Source organism: Haemaphysalis longicornis, unplaced genomic scaffold, assembly GCF_048455015.1.
Source record: "Haemaphysalis longicornis isolate Haplotype H1 unplaced genomic scaffold, Haemaphysalis longicornis Haplotype H1 scaffold_6, whole genome shotgun sequence".
NCBI classification, from domain to species: Eukaryota; Metazoa; Arthropoda; class Arachnida; order Ixodida; family Ixodidae; genus Haemaphysalis; species Haemaphysalis longicornis.
Window position 1 is genome coordinate 74258443 of NW_027526407.1, and position 27265 is coordinate 74285707.

A 27265-nucleotide genomic window follows, 5' to 3' on the forward strand; every position below is an offset into this window, starting at 1 on the left:
TAAGCATCATTTGAACAGCTTTTAATCACTTCAGATTAACAGCACAATCAACCGGTCACCGAACAAACAAACTATCGAAGAACTTTGAAAAACCGTCCTAGAAAAAGTGAACATTTGGAGAACTGTCCTCCGCTGAGCCTGCCCCAAGCCATGGCAGGGCTACGCTGTGACCTTGGCTTGACTTGCGACTTTGGCTTGGCCATGGAAGCACTGGTGGGCGTTATCTAGCGCAGGTTGCGTGCCGTCCACCGTCGACCGGCAACGTGACCCCAGTGATGAAGGAGGCAGCGTCCGATGCCAGAAACGCAATAGCTCTGGCCACTTCATCGGGGTTCCCAACACGACCCAAGGGGTGTGTTGTCTTCGAATGCTCCAAGAACTGAAAAACAATATAAACGATATGGACAGTAAAACCTCAGAAGAGACAAAGCCTGAATGCTTATTTTCCTGGCCACCTATTGTGTGAGCGACCAACCTGCTGTCTAACGATAAATAGACGAATAAAAGCCCAGAGGGCTACGTTTTGACCCCACGATTGGCTCTTGCCATTCAAAGCCCAATCCTTTTGTTTGGCTCAGACTTTCTTTGCTCACATTATCTTGGCTACATATTTTCGCTTTTTGTGCGGCGTCTTTACAGACTGCAGGGGAGAGACAGCTGAATGAGATTTGGGAGCAGTTTTCGGAGCAGCGAAATCTCGATTTTGGAGCAGCACAACTTTAATTTGGAGCAGAAGAACGACATTTACGATGTCACCTTAGGAGCTTAAAAAATCAGATTTTTGGCTACTCAACGGAGAAAAATGCATTTTAACAGGTTTTGAACGTACGTAACACTGAAACGGCCCTTCAATAAAGTTTTTCCTACCAGAGTATCACAAGGTACGAACTGCACTACCTTTTTACAAACCAGTTTTATTAATTCTTAGGCTCTATGCATAGATAGCGTAGAGTTCTGTTGAAAATATCGAATTGAAAAACTAAGCAATCGTTAAGGCAGTTTTATTATCATCTGAATGCCGAAATTATTATTTTTGTAGTAGAGCCACAGCAAAAGTTGCGCGAAGTGAGGTGACAGTCGTAGCCCCCACCAGCCCTCCCATTTCAATCCCCACGGTGCACGTTCGCTACGATTGTAATTTGAGTAATGTTGGTAAGTTTAGCCACCTCCTTTTAAATGCAGAGCATTTCTTAGCCTCGCCTGTTCCTGCGTCGGACGGTGTCAACAGTTCCGCGTCCGCAGCAGGTGCGCCTCTCCTTCCCTCCTCTCTCTCAACAGCAGCTGGCGCGCGCATGCGTCGTAGTCAGCCCGTTCACTCCGTCGCGGTCTTGGCGTAACAGGTACGTGATAGCAGCGCGGTGGGGCGTGGCAGGGCGCGCGCTGCTTGCGCATGCGCGCTCTCCCCCCCGTACTGCTCTCCCTCTACTGCGCGCGCTGCAAATATAAAGCGGCTAGCGGTCGCTCGTGTTTCAGTCACTGCGTTGCTCCTTCCTTCCTTGGTTGACGCTCGTGCCCACGTTTACTCGTGTCTGCTACTCCAGCATCACGGAAGAAGCGATGGAAGCAACACTGCCTTCAATCAGTACTGAGGCCCCAATGCTCTGCATTTACTCGTGTTCCCCTCGCGGGAAGGCGCGGGAATTTTTTTTGCCTTAAATTTCACTTCAGATAATGAACCATTATTACTAGCGTGCAATAATAGCCCGTCCCACTATCGAGCACCGCTTGAACATTTTGCAGCGATGTAGCCTGCCCCGCCACTTATGCAGTGTCGATCATCCCTTTCCGCCGCTCGCAAGCTCGCTGTCAAAGGCAGGAATAACTCGGCATTTTATAACACCGCAATGAGTCCGAAATTTCAATTCAAGTGCGCACTGCGCCCCACACTCAAGGCCGAAACACGGCGAATTCGTGGGCACCACGCAACTTCCCCCAACAGATCAAACGACTAAATGTAAACCCAGCCACTCCCACAACCAAAACCATGGTAGAAATCGGCGAAGAGCACTCTGCTTGAACCACAAGCAGATGCTTCGCCCGGTGGCCATGTTTTCCAATCTTCACCACCACAAGATGGCGGCGCCCAGTAATGTCGTTCCGGAGATACGGCGCTCCAAAAATTGCCATTTTTTCATCAGCTTGCACAAGTAGTTTGACGCCTTAGTGCACATAGGTATTTTTTCTACAGGACTTTGCAATGTTTTTCGATGGGAAAACTTCAAAAAACGCACAGATTATAACATGTGCAACCCGACATTATGACTTTCGAAAGAACTAACTCGGGGACAATTTTATGCAGGTTTTTTTATTGGATGATCAATCTATTAAACCTTCACAAACACCATCACCATGGGGGTGCTGGAAAATTATGCCGTCAGTGAGCATTTTCCCCCAGTGAAACTGACGGGAGCGTTAAAATCCTTGGCTCAGACTGTTTTGGAGCAGCTTGGCGCAATTTTAGCCCTTTTCAAGCTTTCGGAGCAGCCTGGCGCAGGAAAACAAATTTGTATCAAATGTGCGCAATATGCGCAGCTGTCTCACCCCTGAGACTGTAAAAAATGTGCTTCATGCCCCCATTAAATTAGTTTGTTAACGACTTTTACTACAACTGGGCTGATTAACTACCTTTAATCTATCTAATTTTCAGTAACTCCCAACTTTACACAGGGTACTCACTAAGTGCATTCAATACTGAAAAGTTTCAGATGCCAGCCAAGTATTTTAAAATTATTTTCAGATTATCCATAAGAAAAATGGGGGAAAAAAAAAAAAGCTCACATTAACGTGTAAGACTTGAAGGTAGCAAAGCTGTATGCAATATTCACGACCATCACAAAGGTTAAACTCTGCTATTGCAGCCGATTTTCTGCTTCTTCGCTGCCGCAATGACTATTGTTCCATCGTTGCTATAAGTGAGAGCTGCTTTCAGTTTTTTGGAAATGATAGTCATTGGACATCGCCTGGGAGAGATGTACACTTTGACGCGTCTTTTTCCGAGCAAGTGCTTCCACGGTTACGGCGAATGCTGTTTTTTTTTGCCAATCTTTGCCGATCTCACTAAGTGGGTATGCTTGGCTTGGCAAACGTGCGCCGGGGACGCTGGGCGGTCGATGCGAGGCACGCACACACGAGAGCTCGACATTCTCTTGGTTTTGTTTAACTGCCAGGTGGTCGCCATGAGGCCCGCGCTCACGCGCGCGCACTCAGTCATTACTTGGTCTTTTTAACTGCGGACACGAAAAATTGCGATTTGCTAAACAGCTCCGGTGTTAAAAAGGCTTTTACCTGTTCAAAGGAACCGCGAAAACAAAACGAAAGTTTCGTTCACCAAAACGATGCCGATATTAACGTTAACTAGTATTTTACATAATAATGGAAACAGACAAAGTACTGGAAAGTTCATCATTTACTTTCTCGCTAGCTCTCTCGCCAGCAACGGGACTTGCTTGTCTGATTGGAAGACACCGACTCAAGCCACCATCAAGCAACATGACCGTGCAAGTGCAGTGGATTGAACACACTGATAGCTCTGTTTTTAGTATTTCCCCTATCACGTCAAGCCTAATACCTCGTAGTGAGAAATTTTGAAGTATTTCGGTATATCACATCTTTTTCTGGCAAAAACAACCTTTGTGGATGGAAAGGGGTTTGAGCAATTCACGAAGGGATACTGCTTTTCCAGGTAACACAAGGCTGTGTTTTCTCTTCACGCTTCCTTCGAGCATTGCTACAGAAGCTAACATTACGGCTTAGAGAGGCCGTGGAGACAAAATACAAGTTTCGTTCATTAAAAAGACTGCTTCATCCTGATAACAATGCTACAAATTCTATCGCAAATTTCAAACAAATAATAGAGATATTAAAAAAGATGTGAAGCAACGGAAACCTCCCAGCCACATTCCAGCTATTTCCCTACGACATCACAAATATGATTGATTGATTGATTGTGGGGTTTAACGCGCCGACGCAACGCAGGCGATGAGGCGCGCCGTAGTGGAGGGCTCCGGATTAATTTTGACCACCTGGGCATCTTTAATGTGCGCCGAAATCTCGTACACACGGGCGTTTTTGCTTTTCGCCTCCATCAGAAAAGCGGCCGCCGCGGCCGGGAATCGAACCCGCGACCTTGTGCTCAGCAGCGCAAGATATCACAAATCTGTTGCTGTTAACCAAAGCCATCGCCAAGAAATGGTACCACACGATTGCAGGGGGTGCCTAGTCCCATTTGATAGTATGTATCACTTGACTGCGAATGTGCAGTTAAAACCCTGTAAGTACAAAATATTTTGTCCCTCCTGCCCATGTTACGTCATTGTGGCGTGAAATTTGAAAGTTTTTCAATATCTCTCGTTTTCTTCTAAGCTTAAAATTTGAAGGAACTACAAGGGCTGGTTCTTTCCAAATTGAACAAAATTGCATTTCACCTTCACACCCGCTTCGAATACACAACCTTCAACACGTAACCTTCATGCCCTTTCGCTTAGCTGGTGAAGGTCGGAGGCACATCTGGAATTAGAACGCATGCAATCTGGAATTACAACGCCCGCTGGTGGCCGACACTCACCGCTGCGTACGACTCGTCCGTCATGCCACCCCTTTTCTGCAATTCTGTCGTTATCACGCCGGGACTGCAAGTGCGGAAAAGCATTTTCCGACTCAGGAACACTAACTCAAGAACACATCTAATGGTAGCGCAATATTTGTGAAGGACACCAAACTGCCAACCATTAATACATTATGTTAAAACCGAAAACCACTTTACGAAGAAACAGAAACAAGGGTCCACTCAGTGGTGTTTCTTCTGTCACTAAGCCTGTTTTTAACCCTTTTTGTCCCGGTGATTCCAAATGGGATCACATCGCTCTAGTCACTGTAGCACATAAAGAACAAAATCAAAACTGCTAGTTTTTGGAGGGCATTGTCCTTCAAGGATGACTTTTGCGATACACATCATCATTGTAGCGTTTTCGCGCAGCCGGACACTACAAAGAAGAAAAAGCTCCTGCGAACATGAAATACCAATTCGACGCTTAAAAAAAAAAAAATACAGCAGTCCTAGTTGTATAGTTGTATTCCCAGGATTGTAAATCTAAATATGTGCACAGCGGCTCCCATTTTTCGCTTGACGGCTCATGTGGTAAAAAACTTTAGGAAAACGGAACATTTTTTTTTTGCTCGAAGTAACATTTTCAATTGCCAGATGTCCCAATTATTAGCCTCATTAATAAATCAGTAATTACTTGAACTACAAGCTATATTTTTCGTTCACAGGCTTAGGGGAGCTGTAGAATTTAGTAGAACACAGACAAAACATTTTTTAGTATTGCCAGATGTCCTAATTATTCGCCTCATTAATGAATCAGTAATTACTTGAACTACAAGCTAGATATCTCGTTTACAGGCTTAAGGGAGCCGTAGAATTTAGTAGAACACAGGAAAAACGTTTTCGTGCTTGGAAAAAAAAAAAAAAAAAAGAATGTGGCTGAAAGGGATAAGAAACAGAACTCCCAACAAGCCTAGGCAGAAGTACAAACAATACTGTCCCCTTGTACAAGTTAAAAAAGAAATCCTTCTCATGTCTAGCTGCACTATTCCGTACCAGACTGGGTTGCCTTTTACTCCCACCAAAATTGTTGGATGCAAAATTGTTAGCCAGACATCTGGACGTTGTCGTCTGACACTAAACTGTCTTCTTTTCCTGTCGAGATCGTTAAACATTCAATTGCCTTACAGCTTTCCTGTGTAGCCTTTAAAAAAGAAGAAAACAAAAAGTATGCCCAAGGCATTGAAAATCTGTTTACAGGTTCGCAAGGGGCACATTTAGTTGATGAGCCCTCTTTTTTAATTGGGCTGTCATCAAATTTCAAGCCTGTCAGCGATTTGGCCAGAAAGGAGACAGAACAGAGCGTTGGCAAGTGGGAACATTGTAGCATTTCGTTTGTGCAACTGTTCAAATTTAGATATAGAAAAAAAAAAATGTTTTTGACTTCGCTCGCACACAGGAAGGACCTCAAACTTCCCGAAAGTCGTCGCTATGGCTTATCCGCAGGTATATATAGGCAACGAAAATTGAAGCCGTTCCACTCAAAGTGAAAGCTGTTGGAAGTGCAGAGCAGTGATTCTCCATAATGGGCTGTGGCGCCGTTATCCGCTCACTGCTACTACCCAATGCAATTCAAATTTCCCGCCTTCGCAGCGCTCGCCTGCCTGAAACTGCCTGAAACTGGGCCAGCGGGAGTTCTGTTCTTTTTGTGCTTGCTTTTCCTCCTGCCCGTGCCGGCGTTGCACTGCCGCTGTTTTTCGCTAAGTATCGTAAAGTAAAAACCAACCCGACGAGCGTTCCTAACTAAATGAACGCGGCGCTGCCGGTTGATTACGTATATTTTCCCTCAAATGTACATGCAGTTTTCTTTGCGCTAAACAACAGGGAGATGTACGACAAGCGCCAGTGTTTCACAAGCGCCAGCAGTTCACCAGTTTCAAACGCTTATGACTATATAAACCACTTGGCTTTCGAAGCCTCTGTGGGACGCCGCAACGACGGAACGCCACGTGGCTCTACTTTGGCCCAGCGAGCAAGCTGCAACAAGGCTAGCCCCTAAAGTGTTCTACACTTAAAATATTCTCCAGCTTTCTTGTTAATAAACTTCTGGACACCGCCTTTACAGGGGTGCCGCCAATGAGAAAAGGAGCGAAAGGACGCGCACGTGCAAATAACAAAGCTATAAACGCATCAATGTGCAAGACTCACTTGACTGCATTGACTCTCACTTGTCGGCTTGCCAGCTCTGTTGGGGATAAAACAATGTTTTAAAGCCACAAACAATGTTTTACACTCACAAACATCAATCCCGCAAGCACAATTGGAGCAAAGCAGAAGTGCCGTGGCACGGTTATTTTTCTTTTACTAGTAGTACATTGAGAAAGCCTTATACCCCTGTCACACGGCAGATCTAATGACATTTAGAGCAGATGTCATTCGCTCTAAATGTCATTAATTCGGCGCTACACGACAATGGCGAATGACATTTGAGGCGAATGACATTTAGCGGCTAACTGAGCTCCTAGACCTCATTCATTGGCCCAATGAGTAGCCTCGACAGCAGTGGCGCGTCACTAGTGAAGAGAGTTCAGCAATAAACCAAAGAATACTGTTTGTAAAAATTGTTAGTAAACTTATATTTTACACTTCCTGTTGTTAAAATAAAGAAAGACAAACAAGTACTAACGGAAAAGAAAATTTCGTCCCCAATGCGCGCGCTACCCTAATACGGATTTTTTGCGGACTTGTCACGGCTTGTGACGTCTACTGACTGTCTTAATTTTATTTTTTAAGAAATAACCCCTTGTTACGTTTTAAAAATATATTATGCATGAGAACATTCCAGATGCACTTGAAATATAATTTTGCGGTTTTGCGAGCTCGCTTATCGTCACCGCTATCCCGCCCAAATGACATTTGTTTCACCGTGTAGATCCGCACGGCCAAACAGAATGTCATTATGCCATTCACTTTGAATGACATTAGATTTAGACATTAGAATTAGAATGACATTAGAATGACATTAGACATTAGATTAGAATGGTATTAGATTTAGAAAAGCATGCACACTTGGTGCTGTTCAAAAGTAAGTGTTTTTTCTCTTTATTGAATTTACAAGATGAAGTTTCTTCCCCTTTTCTTCACAAACCTCATTCCTCTTTTCAGAAAAAAGGTTGCACCTGCATACGCACACTCTTTAGTGGCTTGCCATACAGACACATAAAAAAACCTACTTGATCAAAGAGCATGGCCTCATTTTCTTTTGCTTCCTATTAACATTTTTTCCCCCACAAGTTCTTAGGCATGACTTGAACGCTATGCACGCGAGACTGACAGGTGCACAAATGCACCGGCGAAACGTGATATGTTTTTGCAGTGTGCGGCTGTGAATGCCAAGCTGGAATTCAGTCCCAAAGGCAATAGCAATCGTTGGCTTCAACGGGTGTTTCGAGCAGCAGCACTCACTCAACCTGCTGAACAGAGATGGCAAAATTACTTCTAAAAAGTCATTAAATTACCCTAGAATTTTCTAAAATGTAGTTAAATTACATTATAAATTACAGGTGGCCGGACGTAATGACATTACAGTACTATTACTTTTCAAAAGAAATGAAATTACTTTGAAATTCCTTTCAAACGCATGGAAAGGGAATGAAGAGACACGAGAAAGCAGGCAGAGGCCTCATCAAAGCGTTTTTCCTTCGCGTTTGTAGAGTTCCGATGCCCAGAAACACTCTGGGCATTGGAACTCTACTTGGTCAATTTTTCTTGCTCAATTTTTTATGCCGTAAGAGAAGCAAACAGCCTGTATCGTAGTCAAAAGTAATTGGGAAAGTAATGAGTAATTTCCATGAGAAACCTGGCCTGAAGTAATTTTTCACATTACTAAATTACCAACACTCAAGAGTAATTCATTAAAGCAGAAAATAATTTAATTACTGTAATTTCATTACTGTCAAGTCTTTCCGAGGTAAGATGACAGAAGTACAACTTTTATTTAAGGAGGGGGACACTGGTCTTGAGGACATTTTCGATATTCTTTAACCTATGTGCTTGAGATTTACCCATTGAGTGCATTTTAACATCCTGAGCACAAATATGCAGTCAGTTTTTGTCTGTGAGGTGCAAGTTTAGAGTCGTACAACAATTTTGCCACTCCGTTTCTGGCAATTTTTTCCGTATCTACCCATGAAACACTCGAATAGCTTTTACCCCTTTGTCCTGTAGAAGGACCAGGGAGTGCAACTATACCACTGCAGTTATTTTAGCCCTGTTCCTGCAAACGCTGCCAACTTCATAAATGTCAGGTCATCAATTACCAATGTTTTTGTCAAACTAACAGCGTAAAATCTTCAGCCAGAAAAAAGAAATTCCATATGTTTGTGGTTTTATTGCACTGTCCAGTTCATAAGCTTTCCAATGCAGCAAAAATGATACAAATCGAAACAGTACATCCCAAGATACTGTACCCAACGGCTGACCTCGTGGAAAAAAAAAAATGGTTCTGAGAAGACAGGGGCACCAAGTTTATAGCTCAAACTGTTGTGGCGCTAGTGGCAAGGAACCATTTTGAATGCCCATTTCAAACACCGAAATGTAATGAGCTGTAAAATTAGTACCAAGCGATGCATCAAAAAACCGCTTCCTACGACACATTCACCAGTATTCATAGCATTAGAAAATATGAAGATTACAGTTTTATGACCAGCACTGTTTTCTACTGTTCCTCAAAAAAATGGCTATCTCTGATTATCTTTGGAACTAATTGACGACCCGCCGCGGTGGCTCAGTGGCTAAGGCGTTGCGCTGCTGAGCACGAGGTCGCGGGTTCGATTCCCGGCCGCGGCGGCCGCTTTTCCGATGGAGGCGAGAAGCAAAAACGCCCGTGTGTACGAGATTTCGGCGCACGTTAAAGATCCCCAGGTGGTCAAAATTAATCCGGAGCCCTCCACTACGGCGCGCCTCATCGCCTGCGTTGCGTCGGCGCGTTAAACCGCCACAATCAATCAATCAACTAATTGACTGAATAAAAAATTAATGGCCTATTTTGAAATCGGTGGGAAAAAACCAGCAAGAATGTCAAGTCTAAGACAGTTTACTTAAATATTAAACAATTGTTTTAAGACCCATGTCCCCGCTTCAGGTACAATTATGTTTTCTGACAAGCTGTATCATTAGTACAATTCATTCATGAAAAAGAAATGTGTAAACAAAAGCTTCCTGGACCTTCATGCCAGCTTAAAAAAAAAAAAGCTCAGCTATTGGGGCAGTGAAGGGCATGAAAAATTAGCCTATAGGCATGCTTGCTTTGCATTTGCCGATGGGTCCCTCTCCCTGTTTTAACAACGCGTGAATTTTACTTTAAAGAAGCACTAGCACCACACGTCTTCATGCACGTTCAAGTACCTTAAATACAGGCTCTGCGAAGGGCATGTCACTCCCAATATAAATGTATAAAACTTTGCGATAAAAAAAAAAAAAAAAACTGAAGTGCAACCCATACAGTAAACCACATTTTGCTTGTCAAGAAAATTATCTCGCTGTCTACACGAGGGATGTGAAAATAGACAAGACCATTGCCTTTTCTTTTATGTCCGCATAGAAAAAAAAGAAAAGGTACATTATAGGTTTTCAAAAAAAAAGATTTGCGAATCATTTGAACGGAATTAGGCTTTATCTAAAGAGCCTCTTCGTTCGACCGCACATCCCCGGAGCAGTGCAGAAAAGCGCATAGACACCAGCGGAGAACACCGGCGCATGTTTTGGAACTTCGAATTACCCGGAAAATTTATTCTAAAATATTCTAATAGTGCTATTTGATTCGAAGTCTAACCCTAAATTTGCATTATTCGCTTCGATATTCAGAAGGTTCGAATATTCGCACACCCTGACTAGCAGTGTGCCATAAAGGTCTTGTCAGAAAGAGGTCACGGCAACAGGCAGGGTAGGGCACACCGCTTTAAGCGGTGCGGATCGACGTAAGAGAAGCAAAGAAAAGGCTCACCCAAAGCTGCGCAGTGTGTGAGCTGATCCACCGCACTTTTGGACATGCAGTAGGCAAGGACCCCTTGAAACTGGAAAAGGAACGGCAAAAGGTCAGACTTATGCGTGAAAAATGCTAGCTCTTACAATTTGGAGGAACGGAAGTAGAAGCGCAAGGATAAAAAACGGCTGCGTACCGGCTCCTTCCATTGAAAATGTCGACAAAAGATGACAGTTCACATGCGCCCCCGGCAAGTGAACGCCTCCCTTCTCTTTTCCACACACTTCTCATGCTGTTCCTCTCCCGTCTCGTTCCTCTCAAAATAATACACTAGAGGTTTGCTCGAGTCAATTTAAATTTACCGCGTTCCACTGCTACAAGTTGGGTGTCTCGATGCCAGTGCTGCCGTACGGCGGAGATGCGCATGAATCGAGGCACCCTACTACAACGTGCGTTACAAGCAGAACTTGGAACCAATCTAGTGGAACCTTCTATTACTGCTGCCGTTCGCAGGCAACAGCAGGCAATGATTTTCTCAAGTTGATGTAGCATTTCATTTGATATCGTAAAAACCAAGCATCCATGAATTTTAATAAAGAAACACTGCAAATATCACTTATGTATTGATGTTCTGCCTTATGTTTGTGTAATATCTTGTTCTTGTTCAACAACGTTGACGAGTATGAAGATTGCCACCGACTTGGACGTTTAGATCTGGCTGTGGGTATACAAGACTATTGCGCAGATTCAGTATCACTTTGGCCGAGTGGCTGAATGAAGTCAGACAGACAGACAGACAGACATAGCAAAATTTCTGCATTTAAGTAGCCCAAGAAAGACTATCGTCTTTAACAAGGCCGTTGGTAAAAGCCAGCATTAACTACCTGAGGCTGATAGCGAACAAGATGCTACAGACCCCTACCTTCCTGCAGCAGACAACCAGAAAGTGCCCGGCAGCCCTCTCAACTTAGCTACCCTTAAAAGAATAAAAGAATTGAGATTTTGGGGGTTTAACGCATCGAAGCTACCGTATTTTCATGCATATAACCCGCCCCTGCGTATAACCCACATCTCCACTTTTCGCCGACGAATAAAAAAACATCTCCGCGTATTGCCCGCATATTTTATACATAAAAGGAAGGACCAAAGCTATTACTCAAGCAACATTACACATTTGTTTACGTGAAAGAACTTACCTAGCTGATTACGTAACTAGAGGACCTGCCGCATACATTTTTGAGGTTGGTATATTGTTGAGCTGTGCATGCAAAATAAGCAATGGGATAACAGCAGCTTAGTCGCTGTTACTGCTGTACCGGCATCATGGCCCAATGCGCACTGCAGTGAAGCTGCACCAAAGGAAATACCTTGCATATAATCCGCACCTTCACTTCACCCCTGAAGTTCTCGCATTTTTGGTGCGGGTTGTACGTGCGAAAATACGGTACTACTGGGCTACGAGGTGGGCTGCAGTGGAGGGCGCTCCGGATTCATTTTACCACTTCGAGATTCTCGACGCGCGCTGAAATGCCAACGCACGGGCGTTTTCGCTTTTCGCCTCCATTAGAAAAGCAGCGAGAGCTGCTGGGACCGAACTTCGGTCCTTGGGCTGCATTCGGGTGGTCGTTTTGATTCTCTGGCTCAGAGCACTCGGATGTGTGGGCCACTCCCAATCCGAGCGCGAAACGCTGCTCCCCAACTGAACACTTAACACGATTTCGGGGCAGCAGGCGACCATGGCCACCGTGGCAGTGGGAGGGGCCTACCACTTACGCCAATAAGGTGAAGTGCACGTGTGGCGCCATTTTCAAACGCGTGCAATCCCGTTACGAGCGGCTGAGTGGGCTGCCCAGGGACGTTTAGGCTTACCGCTACCGCAGATATTTGATCACCGCTATCACAAGGGGCCCAAATGACTATTTGTACTGTCATTTTCAGCCACATTGCTCCTTTCGCACTTATTGAACTTTGTTTGCGGCTTAGGGGGGCAGCACTGGTCTTAAAGGAGTACTGACACGAAATTTCAAAGCTGAGATAACTATGTAAAACGCTTCCATTTTATCAGGAGATATCTCCCAGCAAGTTTCAACAGCAACCGTTCAGCGAAACATATTTAAAATCCATTTTAATCTTGACCCGCACAAGAAAGGCCAGAGCGGGTCGACGTGACATCATCTGCTACGTGCCCCAAACTGTCGACGTCGGGGCTCCCGTGACGAAGCCGACGCGCTGGCTGTGGTTGGCGCGCGCTGCTCCGGCGTGTGTACACGTCATGGTTTTGGGACTGACGTCGTGGTGCCCGGGCCTGTGGGGACGGCGAAAACCTCGGCCGGTCTGGGCGCGCGCGTGCGCTCGCTCGCGCGCGCTTCCAGAGAGGCAGCGATACGGCAAGAATGGTGACGCCATGTGATACATCCTGTCATGGCGGCCGCTCGGCGTTTTTTTGTCGAAACCGAAACTGGCACGAATAAACGACGCCGTAAATGAATGTTTACGCTGCGTTCGACCGTCTAATCTGTCATTCTATGATTAGTGGGCTGGTAGGCACGCATAGCAGCGAAAAAAACGCAACATGAAAAATTCGTGTCAGTACTCCTTTAAACCAAAATTGTTTATTTTTTACAGTTATGATGATAAAAATTGGGGGACACATATGTAGTTTTTCATTCTGATTGTAGATATAGAATTTGTTAGTGTAAAACAACATTTAAATTTATTTGGATTTTTATACTTGATTTTTTTGACAGGTCATGAAGCAGCAAGTCTCATAGGAATGTTAGCAGGAGAGTCCCCCTTAAGGATATAAATAAGCATTAAAGAGTAAAGTCTTACCGATCTCACACCGGTGACACTAGAGACGTTGACAACGTTGCCTTGACTAAGGATGAGGTGCGGCACGGTTAGCGACATCAAGTGGAAGACGGTCCTGCATTCAAGTGAGAAAAACAAAAAATTGGCCTCGTTGCAAGTAGCGCAGTCCTCAAAAGAAGCACACACACACACACACACACACACACACAAAACACTACAACGAAGAATATTCCACTGGGTGAGTGCCCTGATATCAGCACTTATGCTCATCAATAAATACTTATTCTTTCTCGGTCCTTAGTACAGCGCCATCTTTGCTTTGCCCCCCTCCCTTCAAAAAAAGAAAGAAAGCAAGAGAGAAAGAAGCCCTGTGCTCTACCCCAAAAAGCATCTCTCTAAATTACTGAGCACAGACTCGTGCGCAAACAGGGGCCACCTGGTTGAGTGTGGGCCTTTAAAGGGACCCTGCAACACTCTTTGTGCAGTGCAAGTAAACCTGTGTGACGTTGAGATTACACTACCAGGAATACCTGAGCCAAATATTACACGTGCACGTGAAGCAGTCAGCGCACAAATCGTCGTGAAAGAAGTGGAAAAACCAACCACACTCTCTTCAATTTTCTTCCTTATGCGCCCCTGGCATGGCCTAACGATGTCATTTTGGTCATGGCTGTCCTATTGGCTGTCGCTGGTCAACTTCGCAGCTTATTTCTCGCATTTCCTGCGACGATCCGCCGTCGTTGGCACTGTGTGCGAACCTCTTCTATGTCTGAACCTGCACGTGTACTTTTGGTGTTTCTTTTGTTTTGAGTGCGCACGGACTTTGAGTGTTGAACTCAATGCTTTCCTTTCAACGAGACCACTCGACAAAAACCGTTTATGGCTTCAAAAACGCCCTACTAGCCTGAGCGCTTGCTTGTGAGCAGGCAGCCATGCCTGCTTTTTTGTGGCACCAGACCGGAAATAGCCCCTTCCACATTGTGGAGAAAAAGAGAGAACTCCCCGGCCTGCGATATATCGAAGGCCACTAAACAGAACGCCGCAGCCGCCCCCCTCTCCCGGAGGAGCACGCAGCTTTCATCGCGTTATCTGCGGTCGAGTTGAGAGGGAACAATTGTGCGCGATTTCTCATCGCGCGTAGTTTCAGTGCTAGAGAACCAATTTTCATAATTCTTGTGGGAGAAGATTGCTGGGATAATAGACTTTACCCCAAAATACATTCCGAGTAGTCGATGGTAAGTGTTGCAGGGTCCCTTAAAGGGGTGACACTGCTCTTTAAACAGCTTCCTTTCATTTTTAAGTAAACTGTGAAACTTCTCAGACTTGCTACTTTTCTCCCACTGATTTCAATTATGCCATTATTTTTGGAGTCAGTCAATGAGTTCCCAAGATAATTAGAGACAGTCATTTTTGGAGTGACAATAGACAAAACAGTGTTGGTCATAAAACTAATCTTTGTATTTTCCAATACTGTGAACCCTGGTGAGTGCAATAAGAGAATTGTTTTTTCGATGCACCACTTGGAACTATTTTTACAGCTAATTTTACAGCTCATTAAACCTTGGTGGCACCAGTGGCAAGGAACCATTTCGAATGCCCATTTCAAACTCAAAAGTTTAGTGAGCAGTAAAATTAGTTCCAAGCGGTGCATCAAAAAACAGATTCTCTTGTTGCACTCACCAGGGTTCATAGTATATTAGAAAATATACAGATTACAGTTTTATGGCCAACACTGTTTTGTCTATTGTTTTTCCCAAAATGGCTAATTATCTCTCATTATCTTGGGAACTCATTGGCCGACTACAAAAATAATGGCATATTTGAAATCAGTGTGAAAAAAGCAGCAAGATTGACAAGTTTCACAGAATTTACTTAAAATTTAAAAGAAATTGTTTTAACTCTTTCGTTACCACGCCTATTCAAATCGATCACCGGTGATCGATGATTTATATGGCCTATTTCGACATGTTGTAGTCGTTTCTCGTACACCTAATGCAGCCAGTGATTAGTCTAGGCATTGCCCTTTTAGAATCAGTTTAAATTTTCCCGCTCCGGCGACATTGAGATTTTTGGCGGCGTTTTTTGCGAGCTGAGGTGCGCGTGTTTTTGACGAAGGGGGCGTGGCTGCTGCACTTGAGAAAAAAGGATGCAGGTCGTGGTTAGGCTGCATTACCATAATATTTTTTTTGTCAAAAGGCTCCTGGCAAGTCAAATACCAAATAATGGGGTCAGCTTTGTAATCCGACAGCGTTGAGAGGTGATAATTACTTGAAAATGGCCCCAGCTATTCACTAATGATCTTTGGTTCGGACAAAGGGCAGCTTTATTCTCCCAAAGCTTATTTCTGATGGTCCCCCGCATGTCTAGCAAGTGTGCCTGACATTTTCAACCAGTTTCCAGCAGTTTCGGTTTCGTTTTCGCATTGCGAAATTCATATTTGGCGCTACTACGCAGTTACCCAACTACAAACTCATTTTCCATGGCGCCTCCGTTGCCCGCTACTGCTGCTCAAAACAAGCATGCCGCTCGCGCTTCCACTTTATCTACGCCTTGCTTCTTCGATAAGAGCTTCCGCTGAAAGTCAAACGATAACATCAAGTCGTCGGGTATCAGTTCAGACGAGGAGAACGCTTCCAATTGGCCTTGAACACCGCCAGCTGTTCACCGGCCAGTTTCGGTTTCATACGAGGGTATTTCCGGAAGTCTAGTGTCGCTTCTTAGTAGTACTGTTTATTCTGACAAAGTCTCCAACAGCCTTGTATTTGTTTCTTTTCGAAATTGTTAGGTGGCGCTGCAATGTAGTAGGCTCGTAGTGCTGAACTCGCTTCACAGCCCGACGGCGGCTTGGTGAAAGCTTGCTAGGCATGATTCTAGCGCATCGTACCTTATTCCTGCAAGCAGGGCTACCATAGTGAGTCAGAACATGATAATAAAACGCAAATGAAAGTTCTGACTGATGAGCGATCATCAGAACGTCAACAAGCATCCACCAAAGAGTTTGGTTCTCAACTCCAAGCGGATTTTTTTTCATCGCTTGCTTGCCTTCAATATTGTGCCGGTCATAATCATTGACAAGGTGTTTTTACATCACGTGGAGGCTAATTTGGGCCTTCAATAATGTCAAACCACCAGATTTCTTCTAGAGAACTATCCAAAATAGCAAAACTTGAAATAGAGGTTGGGCTTCACCAGAAGGCATGGACACCATGTCGGCTAACATTTTCTTTTATATCTGACAAATTGTACTGCGCAACTCAATTTTTTTTCTAGGACGGGTTTTTGAAATGTCTACCTACAAAATGTATATTCTAAATTTTTTCTACTACACGTGGTTTATTATACACAACTTACTTTTTTCTTTTTTCTTCGACGCGCGGACAAAAATTTCGAATTCGATAATTTTTTTCGGAATCATTATTTAGGAAAACATTAATAAAACTGGTGTCGTTGGAAAGCGCGTGGAATAATCTGCATTGTGTGTGACTGCAATGTGTGCCTAACCAATATGTATAGCACAAAAAAATGTTTTGTTAGACCCTTCAAAATTGGTCAATTTCCCGCGGTAACGAAAGAGTTAAGAGCCATGTCCCCCCTTAAGTATGTCAAATTTTTTATAAATCTGCAGAATTGTCTTTCAATTTTTCACATTTTTCTGAAAAAAAAAAAGAAAAACCAAGAAGCCTGTTTTTCTTACACCCGTCCAAATTTCCTAAAAACTTGCATCTCCAGTAAAGACTAGCCCCCCTCTTCCATCCCAGATGTCAGCCCACCCTGAAAGACCAAGCACCTCGACGCCCCTGCCACCCCTACCACCATGGCACCCTGTAGAAACCACACTTCTCTTCACAACACCACTGCGTATCACGCAACTTCCAAAAAGAGACACTAGAACACTTAACGAAGTGGAGAGGTGACGTACCTAACGTTAATGTCGAACATTTCGTCGTACTGCTCGAGGGTGGTGTTCTCTATGTTGCCATTGGCAATAATGCCCGCAGAGTTGACCTGCAATTGAAAGCCGAGATGGTTTGGGTCGTTCGACAGCGACCGGAGCTAGGCAACAGTCGCAAGCGAGCAAGCGCCCGCGAGTGAAAGCTGAAAGTGATCAACCCTGTACCAGGATGTCTATTTTGCCGAATTTCTTGCTCGTCGATTCAACCAAGGTTTCCCGCAGTTTCGGGTCCGTCAGGTCTCCGGGAGTGAGAAGAACCTGTAAAAGCAAAGGCCCGGGGACAAGCTATAGTTCTCACAACACTATACAGCCCCTGTGACAGTATTAAGGGGATACACTGGTCTTAAACCAAACTTCTTTTTTACAGTTGTGATGATAAAAATTGGAGGACATGTGTAATTTTTTACTGGGATTGTAGATATAAAATTTGTTTGTGTAAAACGACTGCATTCAAATTTATTCGGATTATTTATATTTGATTTTTTAACAGCTTTTGTAAAAAAAAACTGCTGGAGTGATGAAGCTGAATGAGGTACCAAAGAACAGTGCACAAATCAAGGAGTGCAATAAGACTAATATCATCATTCTATCTGGTTTGTAGAAGAAGTTACAACTGTTTGAAGTTTGGGCTTGGAAGGCAAAACCAGTTTTCCTCGTTCCCACGTGCCAAGCTTAAACTTTGAACAGTCGTAACTTCCGCTACAGGCCAGATAGAATGATACTGTTAGCCTTATTGTGCTGCTTGATTTGTGCACAGTTCACTGGTACCTTGTTCAGCTGCATCACTTCAGGAGTTTTTTTTACAAAAGCTGTCAGAAAATCAAATATAAAAATCCCAGTAAATTTGAAAGCAGTCATTTTACACAAAAACAAATTTCATATGTACAATCAGAATAAAAAACTACATACGTCCTCTAATTTTTATCATCACAACAGCAAAAAAAGTTTTTGATCGAAGACCCATGTGCCCCCTTAATAGTTATGTAGCTTATCCAAAAGTCTTTACATATGATCAGTTTTTTTAGTATTTAGTCTTTACATGGGATCAGAACATAGGATCAGTTCGTTAGAAAGTTCAGCGAAAGTACATGGTTGCGGCAGCCGCCGCCTCTGAATGCATTCCCCGGTAAGCAGTGCTAGACATGTGCATATTACCGTCCGAAGTCTAGACATAACTAACATCCCATAAATGGTTTATTGATACACACAGATGGCATGTACTTACAGATGGCGTTCAGACAAAACCATCGAAGCCTTCTTCCTCCGACTTGCTAGCAAATATTCATTCATTTAGACCATAGAGCCGTGTCTCTTAACGTGCGCAGACATCACGCAGCGCACAGGCACCTTTTCGAGCGCAGACCACGTGCAGCCGCCGTGTACCAAATTAATTCCATACATAAGTCGCACCGGTAGATAAGACGCACCAACGAAAATTTCAGAAAAAAACTGCAACTTATACACCGGAAAATACGGTAGCTTTCGGTACCTCACTCAGCTCCATCGTGGCCACTAACAATGTTTTTTTTTTACCAAAAAGGAAAATGCAAGAACTATTGAAAAACTTTCAAATTATGCGATACAGTGATGCAATATTAGTGGGAGTGATGCATTGAATATGGACCAGTACTAAAAGCATACTTATCAGTGCGTTAATCGCACATTCGCAATCAAGTGATGCAATCATACGGATGCAAACGCGCCGCTACGCACGCCCAGTCGATGTTTCTTGGCAGTGGATTATGTTTTGTGACGTCATAAGAACCTCGCTGGAAGGTGACATGGTATGCACCTGTTTTTTTTTTTAATATCTCAATTATTTGATTGAAGTTTGCGGTAAAACTGCTGTCACTGTTATCGCGACAAAGCAGTCTCTTAACAGCAGAGGAGCTGTTTTGGCCGAGCTTTGTCCGTCCGTCGCACCAAAAAGGCTCGAAGCCTCAAGAAAAAAAATGCGGTTAGGGAGGTCTCGGGAGTTGAACCCGGGACCTCTACACTGTGAAACTGGCAACCTAAACACTGGGCTACCCCAAAGGCCCGAAGCGTATGGGGTTAGCAGCAGCGGGAAATGTGCAGCCAATTCGCAAGAGGAAAAAAACACTCCCCGTGGTTCGAATCGAACCTGCGCTCCTTGTATTACGAAACCGCCGTCTATCCGATTGCGCTGTCATCGCATTCCAGGTGCACAGCTTTTTGCTCGGGTTCGTAGTGCGGGTGTTGGCTTTGGACTTGGCTGCGGCTTCTAGCGCGTGCTGACACAGCTTACTTTGGGAGAGATGTGAAAGGCTGCGGATGAAACAATCTGGGCCTGCCAGTCATGGAGAACTCTCACCAGCAAGTTCGAAAATCCATGTGAGGTTCAACAGCCAGGTCGCCGATGAAGGGAGTGGGGCCGGCAGCTCTGCTATTTCTCCAGCCTTGCAGCACTAGTGCAGGCTGCACCAATTTTTTAATGAACCAAAGTTGATTTACGTAGAATTTCTTGGGTTTGGGAGAGTTGGTTCATATCGACTTGAAATTTCAGCTTGAGCAAAAACCACGAGACTTAGGAAGGAAACACAGACACAATGCTGTGTCGGTGTTTCCTTTGTGTCCATTGTGTCAGTGTTTCCTTCCTTAGTCCTGTGGTTTTTGCTCAAGCTGAAATTTCAAGTTGAATTATGTCTTCGTGGCCCCTTTAAGGGTTCTGTTGTTAGAAACATTTTTTTCACTTTCCAACCAATTTTGATGAAACTTCATGAGCTTGTTCAGTTTTTTTGGCTGATTTCATATATCCAATTAGTTATGATGTGAGGTAATTAGTTTCTTAGTTAATTAAAAATCTTCTCTGGTTGTTCATGAGAGTAGGGAAGAAACTATTCAACAAAAAATTACCAACGAGGCATGACTAGATACCACAGAAATCGTAGAGAATGAAATGTGGGAAGCAGTTTTTTTTTGTTTTGTTTTACTATCCCATACAAGTTAAGATCCATTCTAACTCCCAGGTTTGAAGTACTCCTGCCAACCAATTAAATATAATGCTAATTAAACAACTACTGAAACACAAAATGCAAAATCTGCTTCCCTTACTGGATGGTTTAAACATTCAGCTTCACAGTGCAAGAGAAATGATCTTCCTAGCTGCACTACATGCTGGGGTGTACTGCTCGAGAATGTCCTTTCCCTGCAGTACTGCTCATGATGAAGAAGTGGGAAATTACGGCAAATTTGTTGGTTTTTCATTGAAATCGGGCCTCTACGGCTTTTATAAGTACCTGGTACTTCTCCAAGTACAGAATTTTCGGAGGAAAAGCTGTGCAAATCAAGAGGAAAGTGATAGCTAAAAAAATGCTTTTTTAGGCAATATTTTGGTCCCAAAGACCCATGTGCCCCCTTAAAACCGACAGAAGCAAGTGAGCCACTGTGCTAGTCCCGGTAGACTGCCGCACAAAGAGAGTTCACCTTTGTGCCGGGCTGCAGGTACTGCTGGCAGGATTCGGCAACGGCGTTCAGCTTGTCCTCCTTGCGGCCAGTAAGAGACAGCCGAGCCCCAAGTCGTGCAAAGAGTTTCGCCGTGCTCAAACCAATACCGGACGATGCCCCTGTAATCGGGGAGGGGGCTTTGTGAATTCACGAAAAACTTCATGGCACTGCGTACACCTTCTTGGGCACACATGCTTGCATGAGAACGAGGGGTCCCGCCTACCGTGATTTTTTTTAAGTGCACAGCACTTTAGGGGCTCTCTTTGTCATCGTAGCTTGCTCACTGGACCCAAATAGAACCGGCGTTCTGGCAATGCGGCTGTCGTCGCGGCATAACCCAGAGGCTTCGAAAGCCAGACGGTTTATATAGTCATAAGCATTCTAAACTCGTGAACCGCTGGCGCCTGTCATACAACTCCCCGCTGTTTAGCGCAAAGAAAACTGCAGGTACATTTGAGGCAAAAACATACGTAATTAACCGGCAGCGTCCGCGTTCATGTATTTAGGAACGCTCATTGGGTTGGTTTTTACGATAGTAAGCGAAAAAAAGTGGCAGTGCAACGCTGGCACGTGCGGGAGGAAAAGCAAGCAGAAAAAGAACAGAACTCCCGCTGGCGCTGCTTCAGGCAGGGGGCACGCGAGCACAGTGAAGGCGGGAAATTTGAATTGCATTGGGTGGTAGTAGTGAGCGGATAACGGCGCTACAGCCCATCATGGCGAATCAGTGCCCTGCACTTCCGACAGCTTTCACATTGAGTGGAACGGCTTTCATTTTTGTGCTTTTAAATTCCCAATTTATTTTGCTAAATTAATTTCCTAGTTTTAAAGAGCTTGCTTAACTTCCCTACCCGGGAGCTACATTTTGTGGACACATCATAAGGATGAGAGGACTTGCTTACTCCTGTGAGCGTTTACTGTCTATCACGTTCCCTAGCTTTATTAAAACAGTACAAATCACAATCCCACTGGCAAGGATTGCTGCTAAATTAGCGAAATTGGCGCAGACATAACTGAAACGCAAGAACGAGCATACTTGGCCCGCCTCCTGGTGACATACTAAGCACAGCTTTGTCCCTGCAGAAATGTATACCACAAATAACATTTACAACGATGGTTGTCAACCAGCTTTTTTTTTCTCGCAGTTTTAAAACACCATTTTTGTAGAGAAGTTTCTCAGAAGGCAAGAAGTTTTGCTAGGTTGTTTTGAAGTATTAACCTTTTTCATGAACATTGCCATCACTTAAAGGAGCCATGAAGAGAAAACAAAAGTTTGTTTTATTCGAAAGATTAGGTGTTTCATAGTACCCCAAGCGCTTTCCCGGAAGCAAATGATGCTTTATTCACTGAGAAATAAGGCAATTTAAGCCAAAATTTTAAATCTCCCGCTAAAATTGCACATTTGGTGACGTGAGCAATGGTGTCACACGGGCCGGTCCATGAAACAGATACTTAGTATGTCGACTCCATATAGCACCCACACGCGGGAGTCGACCGAGACGGCGGCCATTTTAAAAATGCTAGTAAAACCTAGTGCACCCGCAGCCCTAGTCATGGAATCGCCTGATCCGGAGAACAAAACTCTCGCCGAGGAGCTCGGGCTTGCATTTAACAACCTCACACCACTTGAACGCTCAACGCTTCTAAGTGCACGAGCGGCAAGAGTTGTGGGATACGCGGTGGACGGGAAAGCGACCATTCCGCGATAGCCACAACAGACGAACGCCCTGCCGTCGGCACCGCTGCCTCGTCTGCGCCGTCGCCACGGACGAATACAGACTGGTACGTATGTGCCGTATTTTTATTACGGTTAATAATAGTTCAACTTCAGTAGCAGTATCGCTTATGCCAGTTGGCCGGTGTCGTGTATGGAAAGCCGTTCGCGCGAGCTCTCTGCTTCGACCAGAAAGATACGAGCGTCAATGCGCGGTGTTTACGGCATTTTTCCTCCAAGGTCAGAGCGCCTCGAACCCGAAAATTCGTCTGCGCGACGGCGAGATGTCGAGCTCGGCCAGGCGGTTGTTTCGTACGCATTGGCGCACACGCTTGCGTGTTCGTTCGGAACTTCAACCGTTTACTCCACCGTTCTTTGTCATAAAAAGAATGTGCAGTATGTTTCACGGGCATTTAGCTCGCTATGCAAACTGTAAGCCCTGCCTAACATGCGTTTGCTTTTGCCGGCCTCCGCCAATCGCAGAGCTTAGCCCATGTGACGGCATAGGTTCTGTTGCGGGAAATGAGCTGGTGGGTCGCATGACCATTTCCGTTTTTCCTAATTATGTAGCTTATTTGAGCGAAGTTTGCGTTATAAGTGGTGTCGTTATGGTTCTAACGAGGCAATCTTTCGAATGAACCAAACTTGTGTTTTCTCTTCATGGCTCCTTTAAGGCACAAAGTGTCGAGAAAAGCAGCGCTTGACAGTTTCGAATTATGTTACAAACCAACACAAGTATAAACTTGAGTCACAGCTTATTTAGTGGCTCTAGTATAAACGTTCATTCCAAGCCTTATATTCTTGTACTGTGAAAGATGCCTTAGATAAACTGAATACAATCGACAATTATTAACTTTAATTATTATTGGCTTACGAATCACATATATCTGTTAGATTTTATTGGCCCGGCAGCCAGATGTGGCTATTAATATACCAGATACAAGGTTAAAATATTTTAAATCTGAATGCCCTCAAGTAAAATCCTGTATGGTAGAACGGGGTATAACAGTAAAACCAGATTTCCTGTAAAAGTTAATCGCACTCAAAAATTTAAAACCTTTACAAGAAGAACAGAGGTTCATCACCTAGCAATAAAACAGGGCACGATGGAATATAAAACTTATAGTTGTATGACAAAGTAAAATTCGCTAGGTTCAAACTGAATATAATGGTAAAATCATGTTTCCTGTAAAAGTTTGATAGCAGTCGAAAATTTAAAAACCTCTAAAGGAACCAAAGGTTTATCACCTAGAAATAAAATGGTGTGGAATATAAAACGCATAAAAGTTGAGAGAGTGTTCACGGCACTTATTTTTATAACTAGGCCAGTCAACAAGTGCGTGTACTAATGTTAGGTAGCTCACATTTTTTAGGGTGCCTCCCCTTTGCGCAACAGGAAGGTGTGAATCAAGTGCAATGTGCCCAACCCTTAGGTGGCACAGCACCACCTGTAAGAGTTATTACGCCTGTATGATTACAAAATGAACTTAACGCGGTTAAAGAGGCCATGACGACAAAATACAAATTCGGCGAATTTGAAACAACTAGACCTTAGGAACTCTCTCATCGCCCTTCCAGCCACAAAGGGAGTTTTTTTTAACCGAAAAAACAACGACATATGGAAAAACTGTCAAACTTTGCATTGCAGTGATGTAATATGGGCAGGAGTAACATAATGTGGGCTAGAACTTAAAACAGTCATCCCTGTATTAACTGCCAATTAGCAGTCAAGCGACTCAACCAAACCGAACTCGGGGCCCCACCACAATCACCAAGGCATGTTTTGTGGCAGTGGCTTAGATCGGCCGCTGCCAATTTGAGAAACAGGATTCTGTGAAGTCACAGAAAAATCACCGATTCACAAGTTTTTTTTTTTTTAACATCTCAATTATATCCGTTTAAAGTTCTCGCTAAAATTGGAATTGTTACCGGGAAAAAGCAGTCTTTTTGTGAACGAAAGCTGTATTTTGTTTTCAGGGCCCCTTTAACGAAGAGCATAAACTAGCTTGTCTGAAATCATCCATACAACGACAGAAGAATGCCCATGTGAAGTACACTGCTCGCAACATTTCGCAAAAGCATGTGGGCACCTGTTATGATGGCCACCTTGCCAGAGAGGTTGATGAGTGCTTCCGGAGGAGCCATCTTGGCGCTCAGCTCCTGCCACAAAGGGAAGAAAAGTACCCAATTAAAATCCAAACACAATAAAGCTGCTTCATCAAGTGCAAGCTAAAACCACCATTAGGCCTAAAGGAATCCTAAAAGCTCAGTGACTCTTCAATTCACCTGAAAGATCAAAGCATTTAAAGCTCTTCTGGCTTTTGCTCAACAGCAAAGGTTGTCTTGTTTACTTAGAAATAACTAACGCTGTTATTATCCTCTCTTCCCCTTTTTTTTGCGCGGCACAAAATGTTGGGTCACACATCGCGAAAAAAGACCGCCTAAGGAATTTAAAGAATTTCCAGCCAAGGGAGGTGTTGCTGCCAAGCAGAAGCAGTAGAAACTACCTGCACAATCTCCAAGATAGTCGACTGACGGCCGGACACATTTAGATGATTGGGCAAGTAATTACAGAGCTTTGCCGCTGGTTGCCGCACAGAAGTAAACAACGGACTGCGAAAGCAGCAATACACATTCCCTTGCGCAAGTCTTTTGCAGTGCTTCAGACAGTGCAAAATGTTGCACTGAAATCAAAACTGCAGCCGAACTCAACAGCAGTTGCAATAAAAGGAAATAACATTTAAGAGATAAAGTTCATGACTTTTCGTGATTTGTCATGACAAATGTATGCAGAAATTTATGCGTCGCAAGAATTTTTGCACACATTTTTGTTTTACATTTACATGTACCCGTTTCAATGCTTGCTCCAGGAAACTGCTCAGACAAGCTCCAGCAATACCGTTTCACCATTCACGATTTTAAACAGTGCAAATTGTAGTGCGGGAAGGCATATGGGGTGGCGATACGAGTTTCCCCACGTTTGTCTGTATGGTGTACCCAGCGCCCCTATCTTCCGGCATGACACGGAGCACCATCTTGAGTACGACCCCGAAACTTTTTTTTTTGTTGTTGACATACTTGTGGCCAGGGGATTCTGAAGCGGACAACCATCAGAACTCAGCAAAGGTTCTGATGAAGTTGAAGGGGGCTGTTGAAGTTGAAACTGACCCTAAGTATTCGTTTGAGGGTTAACACTGCATAGCAATTGGGCTTTGTCATAAATACGAATGGTCCACCTTTATCCCTCAGACTAATGGGAGGCTGTCGTCATCAATGCACCGGAACCAACAAACGTCTCTAAGCTAGAAATTCCTGGGTCTACATAACTTCAATTGAACGTGTCTTTCTTGTTTGTTCTTAGTGCTGTACTCTTCACGTGAAAGGGTCAAGAAGAAGCGATGGGCTAGGGCCCTGAGCAGGAGGCATTCCAAGAGAAATTACTAACATCAGCTGACTTACTCGTACACTGAGGCACCAAGCCGACCAATGTTTGTGCTTAACTGCCAGTCATTGCCATGCAACTGTCGCAGCTACAATTCCTTTACAGCATCAAGGAGAATGAATGCCTTCAAAGGCCCCCAAGCAAATTTCATGCTGAGCTTAGCTGTATAGCATGAAGACCTTACACGATCGTACCACAGCTCGAACAAGAGAATATTGAAGCCCACTTGTTTGAATATTGAAGCTCACTCACAAGTGCAGCCTCGTGGCTTTGACTGCAATGCCACAAAGGTTGGATGAAAAGTCTAAACAGGTCACAACAACGCATCATTTACGTGACATCAAACGCATAAATGTAATCAAGTTTACCACAATGGCATAACCATTAACACGGTGTGCTGTACGTGTCTACCAGCTTTAGGTGCATTTTTTTTTCCTTCGAAAATGCATTTGGCATTTTCTTGTCCTGGTAATTAAGACGCAAGACCAAGGGCAAAGTCACATTTGCAGCTCGTTATTTACAGGGCCCGTCTGCATTTGCCGACCGCTAACAGGCATACGCTTTAGTAGAAGGTGGCTTGAAATGCCCTGCTGTAATATAGCAAGTAGACTGCCGTTATCGTGCTGCAAGGCCATAAAAACAAGCAGTCCAGCCCCAGTAACAAGCGGTCAGAACAGGTTTAACTCCTCGTTGCTAACGTCGATTCAAAGGTTGCAGCAATGCGGTTGCATGGTTAGCGTACCCGACTTCGTGATAACAATGTTCATTTGTCAAACCACGGGGGCCCGGCGTTTGTCACAAACGACAACTTAAACAACCAAATAGGAGACGGTACAAACACGCCCCTGTAGATCACCGGCGGCCAAAACCACAAATATGACAGCGAAAACGGGCTCCCCGTACGCCTGTGGGAAAACTACCGCTACATCCCCGTGCGAGTAACTTCCGCAAAGTGAATACGAGGAATCAACCTCTTTACCGGGTTTTGGGTATGAATGGGGCACGTGTACTACGATAGAACGCAGGAGAGAACGGAGAAGGTGACAAATTCGCGCATGCTGAAATGAAAAAGGCCGCATCCTCACCCGAACGAGAAAGCGTGGAGCTGTCGAAAGCAAGAAAAACGGCACGAGTGTGCAAAAACACACAGCGGGAGCTCACGGCTGGAGTGCACTCGTATGCTGGCACACTCACAGGACAAGGAGAGCAGGGGAGAGTACCCCAGTGAGAGTACGCTGAACTCGTGGTCCGTCGCGACGCTGAAAAACACATGCAACACATGCGCAACTGGCAGGCCGGCATGGGGGCGCTGCAAGCCTTGCTACAACTAGAGGTGACGTACACGGTGACGTACTGAC

General features: G+C 44.3%; 1 protein-coding gene across 2 annotated transcripts; it reads right to left on the bottom strand.

Moving 5' to 3' along the window:
• LOC144143494 (3-oxoacyl-[acyl-carrier-protein] reductase FabG-like) lies at positions 1-27224 on the bottom strand. 2 transcript variants are annotated; one of them, XM_077675262.1, is made up of 10 exons: positions 27102-27224; positions 24556-24625; positions 20734-20873; positions 17455-17547; positions 17257-17342; positions 13359-13452; positions 10548-10617; positions 6752-6788; positions 4565-4628; positions 1-379 (listed from the first exon to the last, which is right to left on the bottom strand). In XM_077675262.1, the coding sequence occupies exons 1-10, from the start codon at positions 27207-27209 to the stop codon at positions 221-223; spliced, it is 921 nt and encodes a 306-aa protein (XP_077531388.1). In that variant the 5' UTR covers positions 27210-27224; the 3' UTR covers positions 1-220. The 2 variants fall into 2 exon arrangements, with proteins under 2 accessions (XP_077531388.1, XP_077531389.1); XM_077675263.1 differs by having other exon boundaries at positions 26993-27146.
• Between the last annotated feature and the right edge of the window lie 41 nt (positions 27225-27265).

Excerpts from the sequence above, each read along its gene's own strand:
- LOC144143494 (XM_077675262.1), bottom strand. The coding sequence starts at position 27,209 with ATGCCGGCCTGCCAGTTGCGCATGTGTTGCATGTGTTTTTCAGCGTCG. Across the intron at positions 13,453-17,256 it reads ATGTTCGACATTAACGTTAG|GACCGTCTTCCACTTGATGT; the intron begins GTACGTCACCTC and ends ACTTGAATGCAG. Across the intron at positions 10,618-13,358 it reads GTGTCACCGGTGTGAGATCG|TTTCAAGGGGTCCTTGCCTA; the intron begins GTAAGACTTTAC and ends TTCCTTTTCCAG.